The sequence below is a fragment of the Arachis ipaensis genome, chromosome B05 (assembly GCF_000816755.2).
Source record: "Arachis ipaensis cultivar K30076 chromosome B05, Araip1.1, whole genome shotgun sequence".
Taxonomy (NCBI): domain Eukaryota; kingdom Viridiplantae; phylum Streptophyta; class Magnoliopsida; order Fabales; family Fabaceae; genus Arachis; species Arachis ipaensis.
Window position 1 is genome coordinate 125,253,530 of NC_029789.2, and position 17,960 is coordinate 125,271,489.

At 38.3% G+C, this 17,960-nt stretch overlaps 1 protein-coding gene across 3 annotated transcripts in view; it reads right to left on the bottom strand.

Moving 5' to 3' along the window:
• LOC107644039 overlaps positions 16,088 to 17,960 on the bottom strand; it is a 4,198-nt gene continuing 2,325 nt past the window's right edge. For all 3 annotated transcript variants that reach the window (XR_002363525.1, XM_016347815.2, XM_021124425.1), the window contains one exon: positions 16,088 to 16,608. Coding sequence is in view for 2 of the 3 variants with exons in the window: in XM_016347815.2 (XP_016203301.1) it covers positions 16,428 to 16,608 (181 nt within the window). In the remaining variant the exon portion in view is untranslated. The remainder of the gene's footprint in view (positions 16,609 to 17,960) is intronic.

A 17,960-nucleotide genomic window follows, 5' to 3' on the forward strand; every position in this document is an offset into this window, starting at 1 on the left:
TATTTTATCTTCTAGTTCTCAGGTGTGTTATGTTTCCTCATCTCGTTCCCAAACTACTTTGACTAAAGAAACTGTTTTTCCTTGTAGATGTTTGTCGCTCGTGACTACTTTTTAAACCGGTTTGGCAAGATGTGTTAAGTTGATTTGAAATTGCACTGTTTTCGGTTGCAGAACGTAGCTTTCGTCGGGATTATACCTCTTTAGTTGCGAGATATGAAAGACATTATGAAGATTTGACAAAGAAAGGGGAAGAGCTATCTGATAAACTATTGGACCGACTCTTTTGAGTATCTGAAAAGGTCTTATATATCGAGGGTTAATTTTTTTTTTTTGGGTTCTAGGAGCTCGACCTATTCCTACGGCAGGGGTTAATTTCAGAAAAATATGATCATTCTCATTAAACTCTAAAGGTTTACTTCTATTATCGGTATAGCTCTTCTGTCGGCTTTGCGTTGGTTGAATCCTCCCATGGATCTTCTTAATCTGCTCAGTTGTTTCTGTACCAAGTCTGGTCCCACTATACTAGTTTTCCCTCCGTCATACCAACTTAATGGTGATTGACACCTTCGTCCGTAAAGAGCTTAATATGGCACCATTCTAATGCTTTGTTGAAAGATGTTGTTGTAGACAAACTCAATCAAAGGCAGATACTTGTCCTAGTTTTCTTGATGATTCATCAAGCAAGATCTCAACATATCTTTCAAGATTTGGATTATCTGCTCTAACTGTCCATCTATTTCAGAATGATACGTTGTACTTATGTGCAGCTCTGTTCCAAATACTTCCTGAAGTGCTCCCCATGGTGACACACTTGGACGAATAAAACTTCTCCTCAAGTAGCTCATGTAATTGCTTTTTTAGTTCTGCTAGTTTTAATGGTGACATCTGATAAGGTGCCATCGAGATCGGTTCAACTTCAGGTATCAAATGAATGCCCAACTTTATGTTTTGCTAAGGAAGAAACTCTGGTACGTCTTCAAGAAAAATGTCAGGAAGTTCCTTCACTATTCGGATCCATTCCAAATTTAGTTTTCTGCCACTTCAGCTAGCCAATAACAGAACATACCCCTCACACTCACTCCCGCTATAAATAACTCTCACATAATTTAAGTAAAAAGAACGGGATGACACAGGTCTAGTATGCAAATTATTAGACAAAATAATAGCAATTTTCTCAAAACAGTCAAGAAAACATGGTTCTATTGCCTATATCAAACTCTACTTGTTGGCACACTAGGCTAGTCAGAACATTTTGGGATGTAAGTGTATGAACAAGAAAATCAAAATTCAACTTTGAGAAATCTAATCCTAACTCATGCACAACAGATAAAGAAATAAAAGAATGTGATGCACTAGAATCATAAAGTGTAGTTAGGAAACGAGTCTTGACACAACACTGATCTTGGGTCAAGGAGTCCGAATACGAGCATCTTTAGCAATCATTGTAAAAACTCTTCCTGGCTATTGCGGTCTAGCTACTCCTTGTACCGACTTCTTCGGACAATTACTCACTATATGTCTCGGTTCACCGTAGTTGTAGCAGACTTTCATTCCAAAATAACAAGGCCTACCACTGTGATCCCTTCAACACTGCTTACATGTCGGGCCTTCGTGAATCTATTGAGGTTGCTTACCAGTATTATGTCTTGGCCTGTTTTCATTCCCAATAGTAGAGCACATAGAAAAGTTTTTAACTTGTTGATTTCCTCGCATAGGTACTCCTGGTGCCTTAAAATTAACCTTTCGTTGTACCGCATGTCTATAGAAATTATTAAAGTTTCTTGGTGGTAAGCTCGGATGACTCATCCTTGATGCTGCCATCTTATTTTCACAAACTCTTCCATCAGTTGACTCTTATTGACAAGCTCCGCAAAATTTCGTATTTCCAGTGGTACTAACGAATGCATTAACTCATTGCGAAGTCCTCCTTCGTACTTCAAACATTTCCATTCTTTAAAATAATATGGATTTCCCTAACAGATCTTAGAGAGTCGGAACAAATCCTCAAATTTTCAGGTATATTCTGCTACTAACATATTCCCTTGTTTCAATTGCATCAATTCCATCTCTTTAGCATCACGAACGGATCTAGGAAAATACTTTTTATAAAATTTCTCCTCAAAAGTATCCCCGACAATCTCTTCCGCCTCCTGTCTTGACAAGTGTTGCACTCTATGCTACCAGTGTTCAACTTCTCCCTCCAGCATATAGGTTGCAAATTTCACATGTTGTCCTTCTGGCACATGTTGCGCTCGCAGTGGCTTTTCGATACCACAAAACCAGTTATCAAATTCAGTAGCCACCAGCGTTTCTCTAAACTTTGGCGCATTTACTTTCAAAAAAGTTGCCAGCGTCATAGGGTTATCATGATTTTCAACGCCTTCATTACCATTACAGTCTCCGCTGTATTCACCATTACGTTTCTGGTACGTAAAATCGTGATTATTCGTTCCCTGGCTATAGTGCCAAAAACTTGGTGTGGGAAAACGTGATCTCAAGACTTCTTCACAATTTCGTGTAACTGACCAGCAAGTGTACTAGGTCGTCCAAGTAATAAACCTTACGTGAGTAAGGTCGATCCCACAGAGATTGTCGGCTTGAAGCAAGCTATGGTCATCCTTGTAAATCTCAGTCAGGCGGATTCAAGGGGTTATAAGGTTTTAATAATTAAAATATAAATAAAAAAATAAGATAGAGATACTTATGTAATTCATTGGTGGAAATTTTAGATAAGCGTCTGGAGATGCTTTGTTGCTTCTGAACTTCTGCTTTCCTATTACCTTCTTCCAACCATGCGTTACCTCGTTCCATGGCAAGCTGTATGATCCTCTCGGATGAAAACAAATCCATATGCGTTGTCACCACACGGCTAATCATCTGTCGGTTCCCGCTAGCGTCGGAATAGGACCATTGTCCTTTTGCACACTGTCACTGCGCCCAACATTCGCAAGTTTGAAGCTCGTCACAGTCATCCCTTCCCAGATCCTACTCGGAATACCACAGACAAGGTTTAGACTTTCCAGATCTCAGGAATGCTGCCAATGGTTCTAGCCTATACCACGAAGATTCTAATCTCAGATTCAGATGCTCTGTTGTTAGGAGAGACAATTTGGATCGTTGATTGTGAACCCAAGAGAATATACTCTGGCTGTCGTCCAATGACTACGTTGACCATCATGTAGACCGCTTTGTGGTTGTCAGGCACGCGATTTTGGCTAAGCGAGTAATAAAGATTTGGGTGATTGTCACAGGTCACCCCTTTATTCTGACTTAACTGAATTAAGTACGAGAGTATATCTTGGAGAAGAAGTAGGCGTGAATTGAAGGAAAAACAATAGTAATTGCATTAATTCATGAAGAACAATAGAGCTCCACACCTTAATCTATGGGGTGTAGAAACTCCACCGTAGAAAATACATAAGTGAAAAAGGTCTAGGCATGGCCGTGAGGCCAGCCTCTCCAAACGTAAAATATGGCAAAAAGCTTAACAAAAGATATAAAATAAATCTCTAAAAGTAGTTTTTATACTAGACTAGTGGCCTAGGGTTACAGAAAATGAGTAACTAAGTGCAAATAGTGCAGAAATCTACTTCCGGGGCCCACTTGGTATGTGTTTGGGCTGAGCATTGATGTTTTCACGTGCATAGGCTGTTTCTGGAGTTAAACGCCAACTTTGGTGCCAGTTTGGGCATTTAACTCCAATTCTGGTGCCAGTTTTACGCCAACATGTTTTAGGCTGACTTTGAACGCCAGTTTGGGCCATCAAATCTCGGGCAAAGTATGGACTATTATATATTTCTGAAAAGTCAGGATGTCTACTTTCCAACGCAATTGAGAGCGCGCAAATTGGGCTTCTGTAGCTCCAGAAAATCCACTTCAAGTGCAGGGAGGTCAGAATCCAACAGCATCTGCAGTCCTTTTTCAGCCTCTAAATCAGATTTTTGCTCAGGTCCCTCAATTTCAGCCAGAAAATACCTGAAATCACAGAAAAATACACAAACTCATAGTAAAGTCCAGAAATATAATTTTTAAATAAAAACTAATAAAAATATAATAAAAAGTAATTAAAACATACTAAAAACTATGTAAAAACAATGCCAAAAAGGATATAAATTATCCGCTCATCACAACACCAAACTTAAATTGTTGCTTGTCCCCAAGCAACTGAAAACAAAATAGGATAAAAAGAAGAGAATATACAATGAATTCTAAACTTATCAATGAAGATTAGCTTCAATTAGATGAGCGGGACTTGTAGCCTTTTTACTTCTAAACAGTTTTGGCATCTCACTTTATCCTTTGAAGTTCAGAATGATTGGCATCTATAGGAACTTAGAATTTTTAGATAGTATTATTGATTCTCCTATTTCAGTATGTTGATTCTTGAACACAGTTACTTTTATGAGTCTTGGCCGTGACCCTAAGCATTTTATTTTCCAGTATTACCACCGGATACATAAATGCCACAGACACATAACTGGGTGAACCTTTTCAGATTGTGACTCAGCTTTGCTAGAGTCCCCAGTTAGAGGTGCCCAGAGCTCTTAAGCACACTCTTTTTGCTTTGGACCACGACTTTAACCGCTCAGTATCAAGCTTTTCACTTGACACCTTCACGCCACAAGCACATGGTTAGGGACAGCTTGGTTTAGCCGCTTAGGCCAGGATTTTATTTCTGTGGGCCCTCCTATCCATTAATGCTCAAAGCCTTGGATCCTTTTTACCCTTGCCTTTTGGTTTAAAGGGCTATTGGCTTTTTCTGCTTGCTTTTTCTTTTTCTTTCATTTTTTTTCGCATGCTTTATATTCACTGCTTTTTCTTGCTTCAAGAATCAATTTTATAATTTTTCAGATTATCAATAACATTTCTCTTTTTTCATTATTCTTTCAAGAGCCAACAATTTTAACATTCATAAACAACAAATTCAAAAATATGCACTGTTCAAGCATTCATTCAGAAAACAAAAGGTATTGCCACCACATCAAAATAATTAAACTAATTTCAAGATAGAATTCGAAATCATGCATTTCTAGTTCTTTTACAATTAAAACATTTTTCATTTAAGAAAGGTGATGGATTCATAGGACATTCATAGATTTAAGACATAGATACTAGACACTAATGATCATGTAATAAAGACACAAACATAGACAAAACATAAAACATAATTTTTGAAAAAACAGAAAAATTAGAACAAGGAAATTAAAGAACGGGTCCACCTTAGTAATGGCGGCTAGTTCTTCCTCTTGATGATCTTATGGAGTGCTTGAGCTCCTCTATATCTCTTCCTTGCCTTTGTTGCTCTTCCCTCATGGCTCTTTGGTCCTCTCTGATTTCATTGAAGATAATGGAGTGCTCTTGGTGATCCAACCTTAGTTGCCCCATATTGGAACTCAATTCTCCTAGGGAGGTGTTGATTTGCTCCCAATAGTTTTGTAGAGGAAAATGCATCTCCTGAGGCATCTCAGGGATTTCATGATGAGGAATTTTCTCATGCTCTTGTTGAGGTCCATGAGTGGGCTCTCTTGTTTGCTATATCCTTTTTTTAGTGATGGGCTTGTCCTCTTCAATGAGGGTATCTTCCTCTATGACAACTCTAGCTGAATTGCATAGGTGAAAAATGAGATGAGGGAAGGCTAACCTTGCCAAAGTGGAGGGCTTGTCCGCCACTTTGTAGAGTTCTAAAGATATGATCTCATGAACTTCTACTTCCTCTCCATTCATGATACTATGGATCATGATAGCCCGGTCTATTATGACTTCAGACCGGTTGCTAGTAGGAATGATAGAGCGTTGGATGAACTCCAACCATCCCCTAGCCACGAGTTTGAGGTCAAGCCTTCTTAGTTGAATCGGCTTGCCTCTTGAGTCTCTCTTCCATTGAACGCCTTCCACACAAATGTCCCTAAGGACTTGGTCCAACCTTTGATCAAAATTGACCCTTCTAGTGAAAGAATGAGGATCTCCTTGCATCATTGGCAAGTTGAATGCCAACCTCACATTTTTCGGACTAAAATCCAAGTAGTTCCCCCGAACCATTATGAGCCAATTCTTTGGGTTCGGGTTCACACTTTGATCATGGTTCTTAGTGATCCATGCATTGGCATAGAACTCTTGAACCATTAAGATCCCGACTTGTCGAATGGGATTGGTGAGGATTTCCCAACCTCTTCTTCGAACTTCGTGTCAGATCTCCGGATATTCACTCTTTTTGAGCTTGAAGGGGACCTCGGGGATCACCTTTTTCTTGGCCACAACTTCATAGAAGTGGTCTTGATGGACCTTTGAGATGAATCTCTCCATCTCCCATGACTCGGAGGTGGAAGCAATTGCCTTCTCTTTCCTCTTTCTAGAGGTTTCTCCGGCCTTAGGTGCCATTAATGGTTATAGAAAAACAAAAAGCTTTAGCTTTTCCCACACCAAACTTAGAAGGTTTGCTCGTCCTCGAGCAAAAGAAGAAAGAAAGGAGTAGAAGAAGAAGAAATGAAGGAGATGGAGGTGAGGAGATGGTTCGGCCAAGGGTGTGTATGGTGTATGAGGTGTGAAATTGAAGGTGGTAAGGAGGGGTATTTATAGGATAAGTGAGAGAGGGTATTCGGCCATGTGTGGGTGGGTTTGGAAGGGAAATGGTTTGAATTTGAATGGTGAGGTAGGTGGGGTTTAATGATGATGGATGGATGGATGGTGAAGTGGTTGTGGTGAAGAGGGTAGGATTTGATAGGTGAGGGGTGTTTGGGGAAGAGTTATTGATGGGATTGGTCAAGGGTATTTAGGGAAGAGTGTTATGAAAAGGTGTGAAGAGGAGAGAAGAAGAAGTGGGGTAGGTGAGGATCCTGTGGGATCCAAAGATCCTGAGGTGTCAAAAAATTTGAGTCCCTGCACCATTCTGGTGTTCAAACGCCCATTTTGTGCCAATTCTGGCGTTTAACGCCAGCTCTGCTACCTTTCCTGGCGTTAAACGCCACTCTGCTGCCCATTTCTGGCGTTAAACGCCAGCCGGATGCCCATTTATGGCGTTTAACGCCAGCCAGATGCCAGATAGTCCTTTCTGGTGTTAAACGCCCAAAGTGCTGCCTATTCTGGCGTTTAACGCCCAGAATGCTGCCAGGCTGGGCGTTAAACGCCCATTCTGCTATCTTTACTGGCATTTAAATGCCAGTAAGCCTGTCCTCCAGGGTGTGTTATTTTTAATGCTGTTTTTCATTTTGTTTTTTATTTTTCAGTTGTTTTTGTGACTTTACATTATCATCAACCTAAAGAAAATATAAAATAACAATGGAAAATAAAATAAATATAATTAAATAAAATTAGGTTGTCTCCCAACAAGCGTTTCTTTAATGTTAATAGCTTGACAGTGAGCTCTTAGAGAGCTTCACAGAGACTCAGAGCTTAATGGTGGCCTCCCAATACCAAACTTAGAAGTTGAGTGTGGGGGCTCTGTTTGACTCTGTACTGAGAGAAACTTTTCATGCTTCCTCTCCATGGTTACAGAAGAAGATCCTTGAGCCTTAAACACAAGGTAGTCCTCATTCAATTGAAGGACTAGCTCTCCTCTGTCCACATCAATCACAACTCTTGCTGTGGCTAGGAAGGGTCTTCCAAGGATAATGGATTCATCCTCTTCCTTCCCAGTATCTAGGATTATGAAATTAGCAGGGATGTACAGGCCTTCAACCTTCACCAAGACATCCTCTACAAGTCCATAATCCTGTTTTCTTGAATTGTCTGCCATCTCTAGTGAGATTCTTGCAACTTGCACCTCAAAGATCCCTAGTTTCTCCATTACAGAGAGGGGCATGAGGTTTATCCCTGACCCCAGGTCACACAGAGCCTTCTCAAAGGTTATGGTGCCTATGGTACAAGGTATTAAGAACTTTCCAAGATCCTGTTTCTTCTGAGGTAATTTCAGTTGAACCAGATCATTTAGTTCATTGATGAGCAATGGGGGTTCATCCTCCCAAGTCTCATTACCAAATAACTTGGCATTCAGTTTCATGATTGCTCTTAGATATTGAGCAACTTGCTTTTCAGCAATATCTTCATCCTTTTCAGAGGAAGAATACTCATCAGAGCTCATGAATGGCAACTGTAAGTTTAGTGGAATCTCTATGGTCTCTACATGAGCCGCAGATTCCTTTGGTTCCTCAATAGGGAACTCCTTGGAGGCTAGTGGACGTCCATTGAGGTCTTCCCCATTGAAAATCATTGCCTTTTCTTCCTCTCCAGGTTCGGCCATGTGGGACGTGTTTATGGCCTTGCACTCTCTTTTTGGATTCTCTTCTGTATTGCTTGGGAGAGTACTAGGAGGGAGTTCAGTAACTCTTTTACTCAGCTGACCCACTTGTGCCTCCAAATTTCTAATGGAGGACCTTGCTTCAGTCATAAAACTAAGAGTGGTCTTAGATAGATCAGAGACTACAGTTGCTAAGTCAGAGTGGCTCTGCTTAGAATTCTCTGTCTGTTGCTGAGAAGATGATGAAAAAGGTTTGCTATTGCCAAACCTATTTCTTCCACCATTATTATTATTGAAGCCTTGATTAGGCTTCTGTTGATCCTTCCATGAGAGATTAGGATGATTCTTCTATGAAGGATTGTAGGTGTTTCCATAGGATTTCCCCATGTAATTCACCTCTGCCATTGCAGGATTCTCAGGGTCATAGGCTTCTTCTTCAGAGGAAGCCTCCTTCGTACTGGCTGATGCAGCTTGCATTTCAAACAGACTCTGAGAAATCATATTGACTTGCTGAGTCAATATTTTATTCTGAGCCAATATTGCATTCAGAGTATCAATCTCAAGAACTCCTTTCTTCTGAGTTGTCCCATTATTCACAGGATTCCTTTCAGAAGTGTACATGAACTGGTTATTTGCAACCATTTTAATGAGTTCCTGGGCTTCTGCAGGCGTCTTCTTCAGATGAAGAGATCCTCCAACAGAGTGGTCCAATGACATCTTGGACAATTCAGACAGACCATCATAGAATATACATATGATGCTCCATTCTGAAAACATGTCAGAAGGACACCTTCTGATCAATTGCTTGTATCTTTCCCAAGCTTCATAGAGGGATTCACCTTTCTTCTGTCTGAAGGTTTGAACTTCCACTCTAAGCTTACTCAATTTTTGAGGTGGAAAGAACTTGGCCAAAAAAGTATTGACCAGCTTTTTCCAAGAGTTCAGGCTATCTTTAGGTTGTGAGTCCAACCATGTCCTAGCTCTGTCTCTTACAGCAAAGGGAAAAAACATAAGTCTGTAGACCTCAGGATTAACCCCATTGGTCTTAACAGTATCACAGATTTGCAAGAATTCAGCTAAGAACTGATGAGGATCTTCCAATAGAAGTCAATGAAACTTGCAATTCTGCTGCATCAGAGAAACTAATTGAGGCTTAAGCTCAAAGTTGTTTGCTCCAATTGCAGGAATTGATTTTTAATGATGAGAGAGAAAAACACAAAAAATGAAACAAAACATAAAAATTCAAGATCAAAACAAAAAATGCATGCAAGAACACTTTGAATGTCAAGATGAACACTAAGAACACTTTAAATGTCAAGATGAACATCAAGAACTTATTTTTGAAAATTTTTAAGAAAAGAAAAACATGCAAGACACCAAACTTAAAAATTTTTAAACTTTAGACACTAATAATTCAAGAATGCATATGAAAAACAAGAAAAGACACAAAATAAGAAAATGTAAAGATCAAACAAAGACAATCATCAAGAACAACTTGAAGATCAATGAAGAATACATGCATGAATTTTCAAAAATTTTAAAAAATTAAAAAGATGCAATTGACACTAAACTTAAAACTTGACACAATACTCAAACAAGAAACATAAAATTTTTAGTTTTTATTGTTTTATTATTTTTTTTTTGTATTTTTCGAAAATTATTTGGAAAAAGAAAATAAATAAATTCAAAATTTTTAATAGGAATTCCAAGAATCATGCAATGTTAGTCTAAAGCTTCGGTCCAAAAATTTAGACATGTCTAAATAGCCAGCCAAGCTTTATATGAAAGCTTCGGTCCAAAAGATTAGACATGGCCAATGGCCAGCCAAGCTTCAGCATACAAATCAGACATACAACAACCAATTAGATGGGGATCCAAAGGCTCTTGCAATGATAAGTGGAAGCTTTGGTCCAAAAGAATTAACATGGCTTGGCAGTCAACCAGGCTTCACATATCATCTGAAACTCTAGAATTCATTCTTAAAAATTTTGAAGAACAAAATAAAATTTTTGTATATATATATATATATATATATATGTATTTTTTGAAAACAAGAAATAAAAAGCTTAAAATTAAAATAAAATTATCTAATATGAGCAACAAGATGAACCATCAGTTGTCCAAACTCGAACAATCTCCGGCAATGGCGCCAAAAACTTGGTACGCGAAATCGTGATTATTCGTTCGTTGGCTATAGTGCCAAAACTTGGTGTGGGAGAACGTGATCTCAATACTTCTTCACAATTCCGTGTAACTGACCAGCAAGTGCACTGGGTCGTTGGTGCACGAAATTGTGATCATCAATGGCGCCAACAGCTTGGTACGCACAATTGTAATCTCAACTCTTTGTCACAACTTCGCACAACTAACCAGCAAGTGCACTGGGTCGTCCAAGTAATAAACCTTACATGAGTAAGGGTCGATCCCACGGAGACTGTCGGCTTGAAGTAAGCTATGGTCACCTTGTAAATCTCAGTCAGGCAGATTCAAATGGTTATGTAAAATTGATAATTAAAAGATGAATAGAACATAAAATAAAGATAGAGATACTTATGTAATTCATTGGTAGGAATTTCAGATAAGCGTATGAAGATGCTTTGTTCCTCCTAAACTTTTGCTTTTCTATTGCCTTCATCCAATCATTCATACTCCTTTCCATGGCAAGCTTTATGTTGGGCATCACCGTTATCAATGGCTACTTCCAGTCCTCTCAGTGAAAATGTTCCAAATGCGCTGTCACCACACGGCTAATCATCTGTCGGTTCTCGATCATGTTGGAATAGGATCCATTGATCCTTTTGCGTCTGTCACACGCCCAACACTCGCGAGTTTGAAGCTCGTCACAGTCATCCCTTCCCAGATCCTACTCGGAATACCACAGACAAGGTTTAGACTTTCCGGATCTCAGGAATGGCCGCCAATAATTCTAGCCTATACCACGAAGATTCTAATCTTAGATTAGAAACCCAAGAGATACATTCAAGCTTGATTGCATGTAGAACGGAAGTGGTTGTCAAGCACGCGTTCATAGGTGAGAATGGTGATGAGTGTCACATAATCATCACATTCATCATGTTCTTGAGTGCGAATGAATATCTTGGAGAAGAAACAGACTTGAGTTGAATAAAAAAACAATAGTACTTTGCATTAATTCATGAGGAACAGCAGAGCTCCACACCTTAATCTATGGTGTGTAGAAACTCCACCGTTGAAAATACATAAGTTAAAATAGTCTAAGCATGGCCGAATGGCCAGCCTCAAAGGTCTAAGGACTAAACGTTCAAAGATTCAAAATACAATAGTAAAATGTCCTATTTATAGATAACTAGTAGCCTAGGGTTACAGAAATGAGTAAATGATGCAGAATCCACTTCCGGGCCCACTTGGTGTGTGCTTGGGCTGAGTATTGAACCTTTCACGTGTAGAGGCTTTTCTTGGAGTTAAACGCCAGCTTTTGTGCTAGTTTGGGCGTTTAACTCCAGCTTTTATGCCAGTTCTGGCGTTTTGACGCCAGAATTTTTATGCTGACTTAGAACGCCAATTTCGGCCATCAAATCTTGAGCAAAGTATGGACTATTAGATATTTCTGGAAAGCCCAAGATGTCTACTTTCCAACGCAATTGAGAGCGCGCCAATTGGGCTTCTGAAACTCCAGAAAATCTACTTCGAGTGCAGGGATGTCAGAATCCAACAGCATTTGCAGTCCTTTTTCAGCCTCTGAATCAGATTTTTGCTCAAGTCCCTCAATTTCAGCCAGAAAATACCTGAAATCACAGAAAAACACACAAACTCATAGTAAAGTCCAGAAATATGATTTTTATTTAAAAACATAATAAAAACTAACTAAAATATACTAAAAACATACTAAAAACAATGCTAAAAAACGTATAATTTATCCGCTCATCAGTCGTCCAAGTAATAAACCTTACGTGAGTAAGGTCGATCCCACGAAGACTATCGGCTTGAAGCAAGCTGTGGTCATCCTTGTAAATCTCAGTCAGACGGATTCAAGTGGTTATAAGATTTTAAGAATTAAAATATAAATAAAACAGAAAATAGGATAGAGATACTTATGTAATTCATTGGTGGAAATTTCAGATAAGCGTCTGGAGATGCTTTGTTACTTCTGAACTTCTGCTTTCCTACTGCCTTTTTCCAACCATGCGTTACCTCCTTCCATGGCAAGCTGTATGATCCTCTCGGATGAAAACAAATCCATATGTGCTGTCACCGCACGGCTAATCATCTGTCGGTTTCCGCTAGCGTCGGAATAGGACTATTGTCCTTTTGCACACTGTCACTGCGCCCAACATTCGCAAGTTTGAAGCTCGTCATAGTCATCCCTTCCCAGATCCTATTCGGAATACCACAGACAAGGTTTAGACTTTCCGGATCTTAGGAATGCTGCCAATGGTTCTAGCCTATACCACGAAGATTTTAATCTCAGATTCAAATGCTCTGTTGTCAGGAGAGACAATGTGGATCGTTGATTGTAGAACCCAAGAGAATATACTCCGGCTGTCGTCCAATGACTATGTTGAACATCATGTAGACCGCTTTGTGGTTGTCAGGCACGCGATCTTGGCTAAGCGAGTAACGAAGATTTGGGTGATTGTCACAGGTCACCCCTTCATTCTGACTTAACTGAATTAAGTACGAATGTATATCTTGGAGAAGAAGTAGGCGTGAATTGAAGGAAAAACAATAGTAATTGCATTAATTCATGAAGAACAGTAGAGCTCCACACCTTAATCTATGGGGTGTAGAAACTCCACCGTAGAAAATACATAAGTGAAAAAGGTTTAGGCATGGTCGTGAGGCCAGCCTCTCCAAACGTAAAATATGGCAAAAATCTTAACAAAAGACATAAAATAAATCTCTAAAAGTAGTTTTTATACTAGACTAGTGGCCTAGGGTTATAGAAAATGAGTAACTAAGTGCAGATAGTGCAAAAATTCACTTTCGGGGCCCACTTGGTGTATGCTTGGGCTGAGCATTGAAGCTTTCACGTGCATAGGCTGTTCCTGGAGTTAAACGTTAGCTTTGGTGCCAGTTTTGGCATTTAACTCCAATTCTGGTGCCAGTTTGGGCGTTTTACGCCAAGATGTTTTAGGCTGACTTTGAACGCCAGTTTGGGCCATCAAATCTCGGACAAAGTATGGACTATTATATATTGCTAGAAATCCCAGGATGTCTACTTTCCAATGCAATTAAGAGCACGCCAATTGGGCTTCTGTAGCTCCAGAAAATCCACTTCTAGTGTAGGGAGGTCAGAACGCAACAGCATCTACAGTCCTTTTTCAGCCTCTGAATCAGATTTTTGCTCATGTCCCTCAATTTCAGCCAAAAAATACTTGAAATCATAGAAAATTACACAAACTCATAGTAAAGTCTAGAAATGTGATTTTTAAATAAAAACTAAAAAATATATATTAAAAAGTAATTAAAACATACTAAAAACTATGTAAAAATAATGCCAAAAAGGGTATAAATTATCCGCTCATCAGTTTCCCACTACGATCTCCATTCCTCTCTCTTAAATGGTCAATTGCTCGCATTGTAGCAGTTGCCATTTTACGCACAACCTCATCCATGGTGTTTACCGTAGCTATAAAAGTATTCGCATCCCTCGTCGGATCATCTACAGGGGTTCGCACCAGGCTTATCACGTGCTCGTCCCCATGCAGCCATCAAGATCCTATTCAGACCCAACATTCAATATTAAAGTGATCAGTCTTAACATTTCAGGCAAATTGTGAATATTCTTTAAAATAGATACACAGCGACAATCATGCAACACATATCACAAGGATATCCTATATGCATGAGACACAACTCAGAGTATGCAATGAAGTATGATTCAGTCCATTTTCCAAGCCTTTAATAGGAATGAACTACTCTGATACCAAATTGTAACGACCCAACTTTCAGTACGTCATGATCATATTGAAAATCAAGCGTCACTAAGTTGCTCTCCTAAAAAATTAACTAAATATTTATTATTAAGCCTGTAATTGTATTAGCGCGTGATTGAATTTTTCAAAAAAATTAATAATTAAATAAGTACGATAGAATAACACAAACATCAGAGATAGAGATAATATACATCATATATACACAATACCATACAGGTCATAAGTTAGCGTATAACCCTTCACATCTTGTTACTATAGACATAATCAACACTCCGGGTCCTAGTCCATATAGGAAGCCCCTAAGCTGGCACCTGAAAACTAGCCTAGTCAACTATATACATCCTACTCACTCAGTGAGTCTAATCAAAAGTGAGAGACTAAACACAAAAACTAGAATAACACAAAAAACTCCCAAAAGCCACATCCTCAGCTCTTAAGCATGAACTATCGTCGTCAGAGAAAATCTCAATCACATATGAGCACTCCTCAGGATCCTCGTCCTCATCATCAGAAATCTGAATAATCTCAGGAGGGATCCTGGCACTCGTACTACTGCTCTAGCCCACGCTCATCGGCCCACTAATAGAGGTGGTGTGCAGCTCCTCAGATGACGGCTCAGACGAAGACACTGAGATCTACTATACAGGAATATCCCACTAAGTTATAAATAGTATTTATAACTTCCTTAAAGACGTAACTCCTTTTAAGCTTTACTTCTAAACTTTTATTAATTATGTTTTAAACTTCAAACTTTTAATTATTTTACTTTTAACCCAGTATTTTTAGAAAATTCCTAATTAGCTCTTTGTTTATTAATATTTACAAAAGTAACTCTGAGTCTTTATAAAAATACCCGCTCATCCCCAAACACTTATTTTTTACTCAAATTACCTCTAAACTTATTTATTTGTAAAATCAACCTCATTTTTTATCAAAACACAATTCCATTCTCAAATTAATAATGGTAACAAATACAGTTCTTTAAACCCAAAAATATCTTTTTATAATCAGTTCGAATATATATATATAACTTTAAATTAGTTTTCGAGCTTTACGGTTACCGATTCTTCACAGATTTTAATTTAATCTCTCGACCCTTTAATTACACAAAATTTTACTTGATTTCCAAAATAATCCTAGTCCCGAATTCATCAAAATAATCCAGTTCTTGGCTGCACTTAAACCGATTCTCGTCTGTGCCTCGTAGAACTCCAATTGGCCGAACTCAAGGGGAAGGGGAGTTACGTCACCATCAACTTCTACCGAACAAAAGTGATGCCAATGTGTAGAGAAGAAAAATACAAACATTTTATTTAAATCATATTTTTTATTGAAGTTACAGATCTCAGGAAATCGTGGAACACTACAAGGGAGGCGCAAATTGGCGGCGGTTTTTTCTTAATTAGCGACGGTTTTAAATCGCCGCAAAATCAAATGCCGGCGGTTAACCAGACCGCCATGGATATGGGCGCCGGGATTGGGTTTGGCGGCGGTTTCCAGCAACCGCCGCTAAATCAAAAATTTCGTAGCACACCAATAGAAACTGCCGCCAAATGAGACTGGCATAATTTGCTTCATATTTACCGGCATTTTCCAAATCGCCACAGGTTATCACGATATGTCCAAGTTTCCACACGTTTAGCGCCGGTTTTAAACCGTCGCCAAATGGTACTACAATTTCGGTCAAAGTTACCGGCGGTTGCAAACCGCCGCCAGATGTAACAGTTTTCATAATCTCTGAATCCAAACAGTGGCGGTTTAAAACCACCGCTAATTTAAGAAAAATAAAAAAAAAGGAAATTTAGGTTTTTCAAAAAAACACACATAATTTATTTAAAATATTATTGAATTATTTTTTTAATTCTTTTTATATTTTTTATTATTTTAGGAGTGAATATTTTCAACAAAAATAAAATCTAAACCTGTAGCAAAAACAAAATTGAAATATAAGCAAAACAAAATAATATATCCATCCAAATACAAAGTAAATAAATCTCTTTCAAAGAGTTGCACAGTCTAATTCAATAAAATATTTGCTTCAATGCAAAATAACTCCAATTCTAATATTCTATTTTCCCTCTATCATTCCACAAAACTCATCCCTACAGCGATGTCTGATGGTAGCACCTCACCCTGCCGTTGAAATAGATAAATCAGAGCACTCTCTATCGCCTTCATCTTTTTCTTCTCTACTGCTGCCTCATCCTCCATCGCCTTCCTCTTCAACTTTTCGCCTTCCATCTCTGCCTGCAGTTCAAGCAGCTTCCTCTGGGTCTCCTCTAGTTGGACTTCGTTGCCAGACGCATGTGAATTCGGACCGAAGAGTTGACTAGGAGTTGGTCCAAAATCCACACCACGTACTCTACCCGGTTTCTCTTTTCCGAAAACCTGAGCAATGGAATCATTTTGAGACAACATTCTAGAAGACTCATCATGTTGCTCAATCTCCTCAATTCTTTCCTACATACACAAATTAGCAATATCCTCAATTAATTGTATCACTTACATCACGATAAAAAATACACAAATATAGCAGCAAAAAAAATTAAATATTACACATAAACTCTCAGTGAATAAAAAAGCCAAAGGCGAATGAAAAGAAAAATAACAAACAAACAAGAAGGCGGAATTGATTTCTGATAGTAAATGAAATGTTTTGAAGATTAGCATCGATAATCATATTACATATAAACTCACAACATAAAGATGTGATAGTTTAGTTCAGCATACTATAGAATTCATAGGCCTTCTCTAATTCTTTACACACAGTAAGTTCATCACATAATAAAGTGAGAACACCATAACAGTTCAAAGAAGCCTTCTCTCTATACGCAACGCATGGTGCATCATTTTTTAAACTTGGAACATGCAATATCATAGTAATGTGCAAAGATATGCACTATGAACCAAAACCCAAAAAAAAAAGGAAATTCTCCTAAACTGACTTGTGTTAACCTTTATCAATTAACTCTTAAGATTCCAACATGGGAGCATAATTGAGCATATTTACAACATGGGGTGCCATAAATTTACTTAATTTGAATAACACAATTAACAAATTCATAAATCTACAACATGGGATAAAGGTACTTAATTTTTCAGCCATTCAGTCACAATATTGATAATTCTCTAATGCATACAAAGCCAAGAGAATGTTAAAAAAAGAGGGTAGTCATAATTTGATTACCTTGAAAGAAAGCAAGTGCTTTCTGGGAGTTGCAGAGGCAAGAGAGGCTTAGGAAGAAGCGATGGGAGTGATAGTGAATGAAGTGTATTCGTAGAGAGGACTTAATACCTATAATTTAATTACTACTAAACAAGAAAAGCTTTGTGCTTGGGGCATGTTTTTTCCTTTTAACTATGGAACCCCACTCTTGTTGTATTTTGCCTGGTTTAATGGAAAAAAGATAGAAAAAATAAAGCTTGTTTTCTTGCCCACAGCACCCTTTTCACACTTTTCTACACCCCTGTACTATACTACTATATAATAGCTTGCTTTTGTTTTTTTTTAGTCCCCAAGAAGAGGAGTAAGCAGCCGCATGGGAATCTCTATTATATCCAATATGCAAAGTAAAGCTAATAATAGTGGATCAGAAAACACTAGTGGTTTCCGTAGGTTCTATGTAGAAAAATAGAAAGTGGGTAACTAGTAGAAGCTTTTGATAGGTTTTGTCTACTTGATCTTTCTACTCTCTACTCCCTATTGTGGTTTCCTTTATTTGCAAGGGTTTATCTATTTTCTATTCTAACAAATAGTCATTATAAATTAAAAAATTATTAAAAATATAAAAATTAATATTTTCGATTAATAT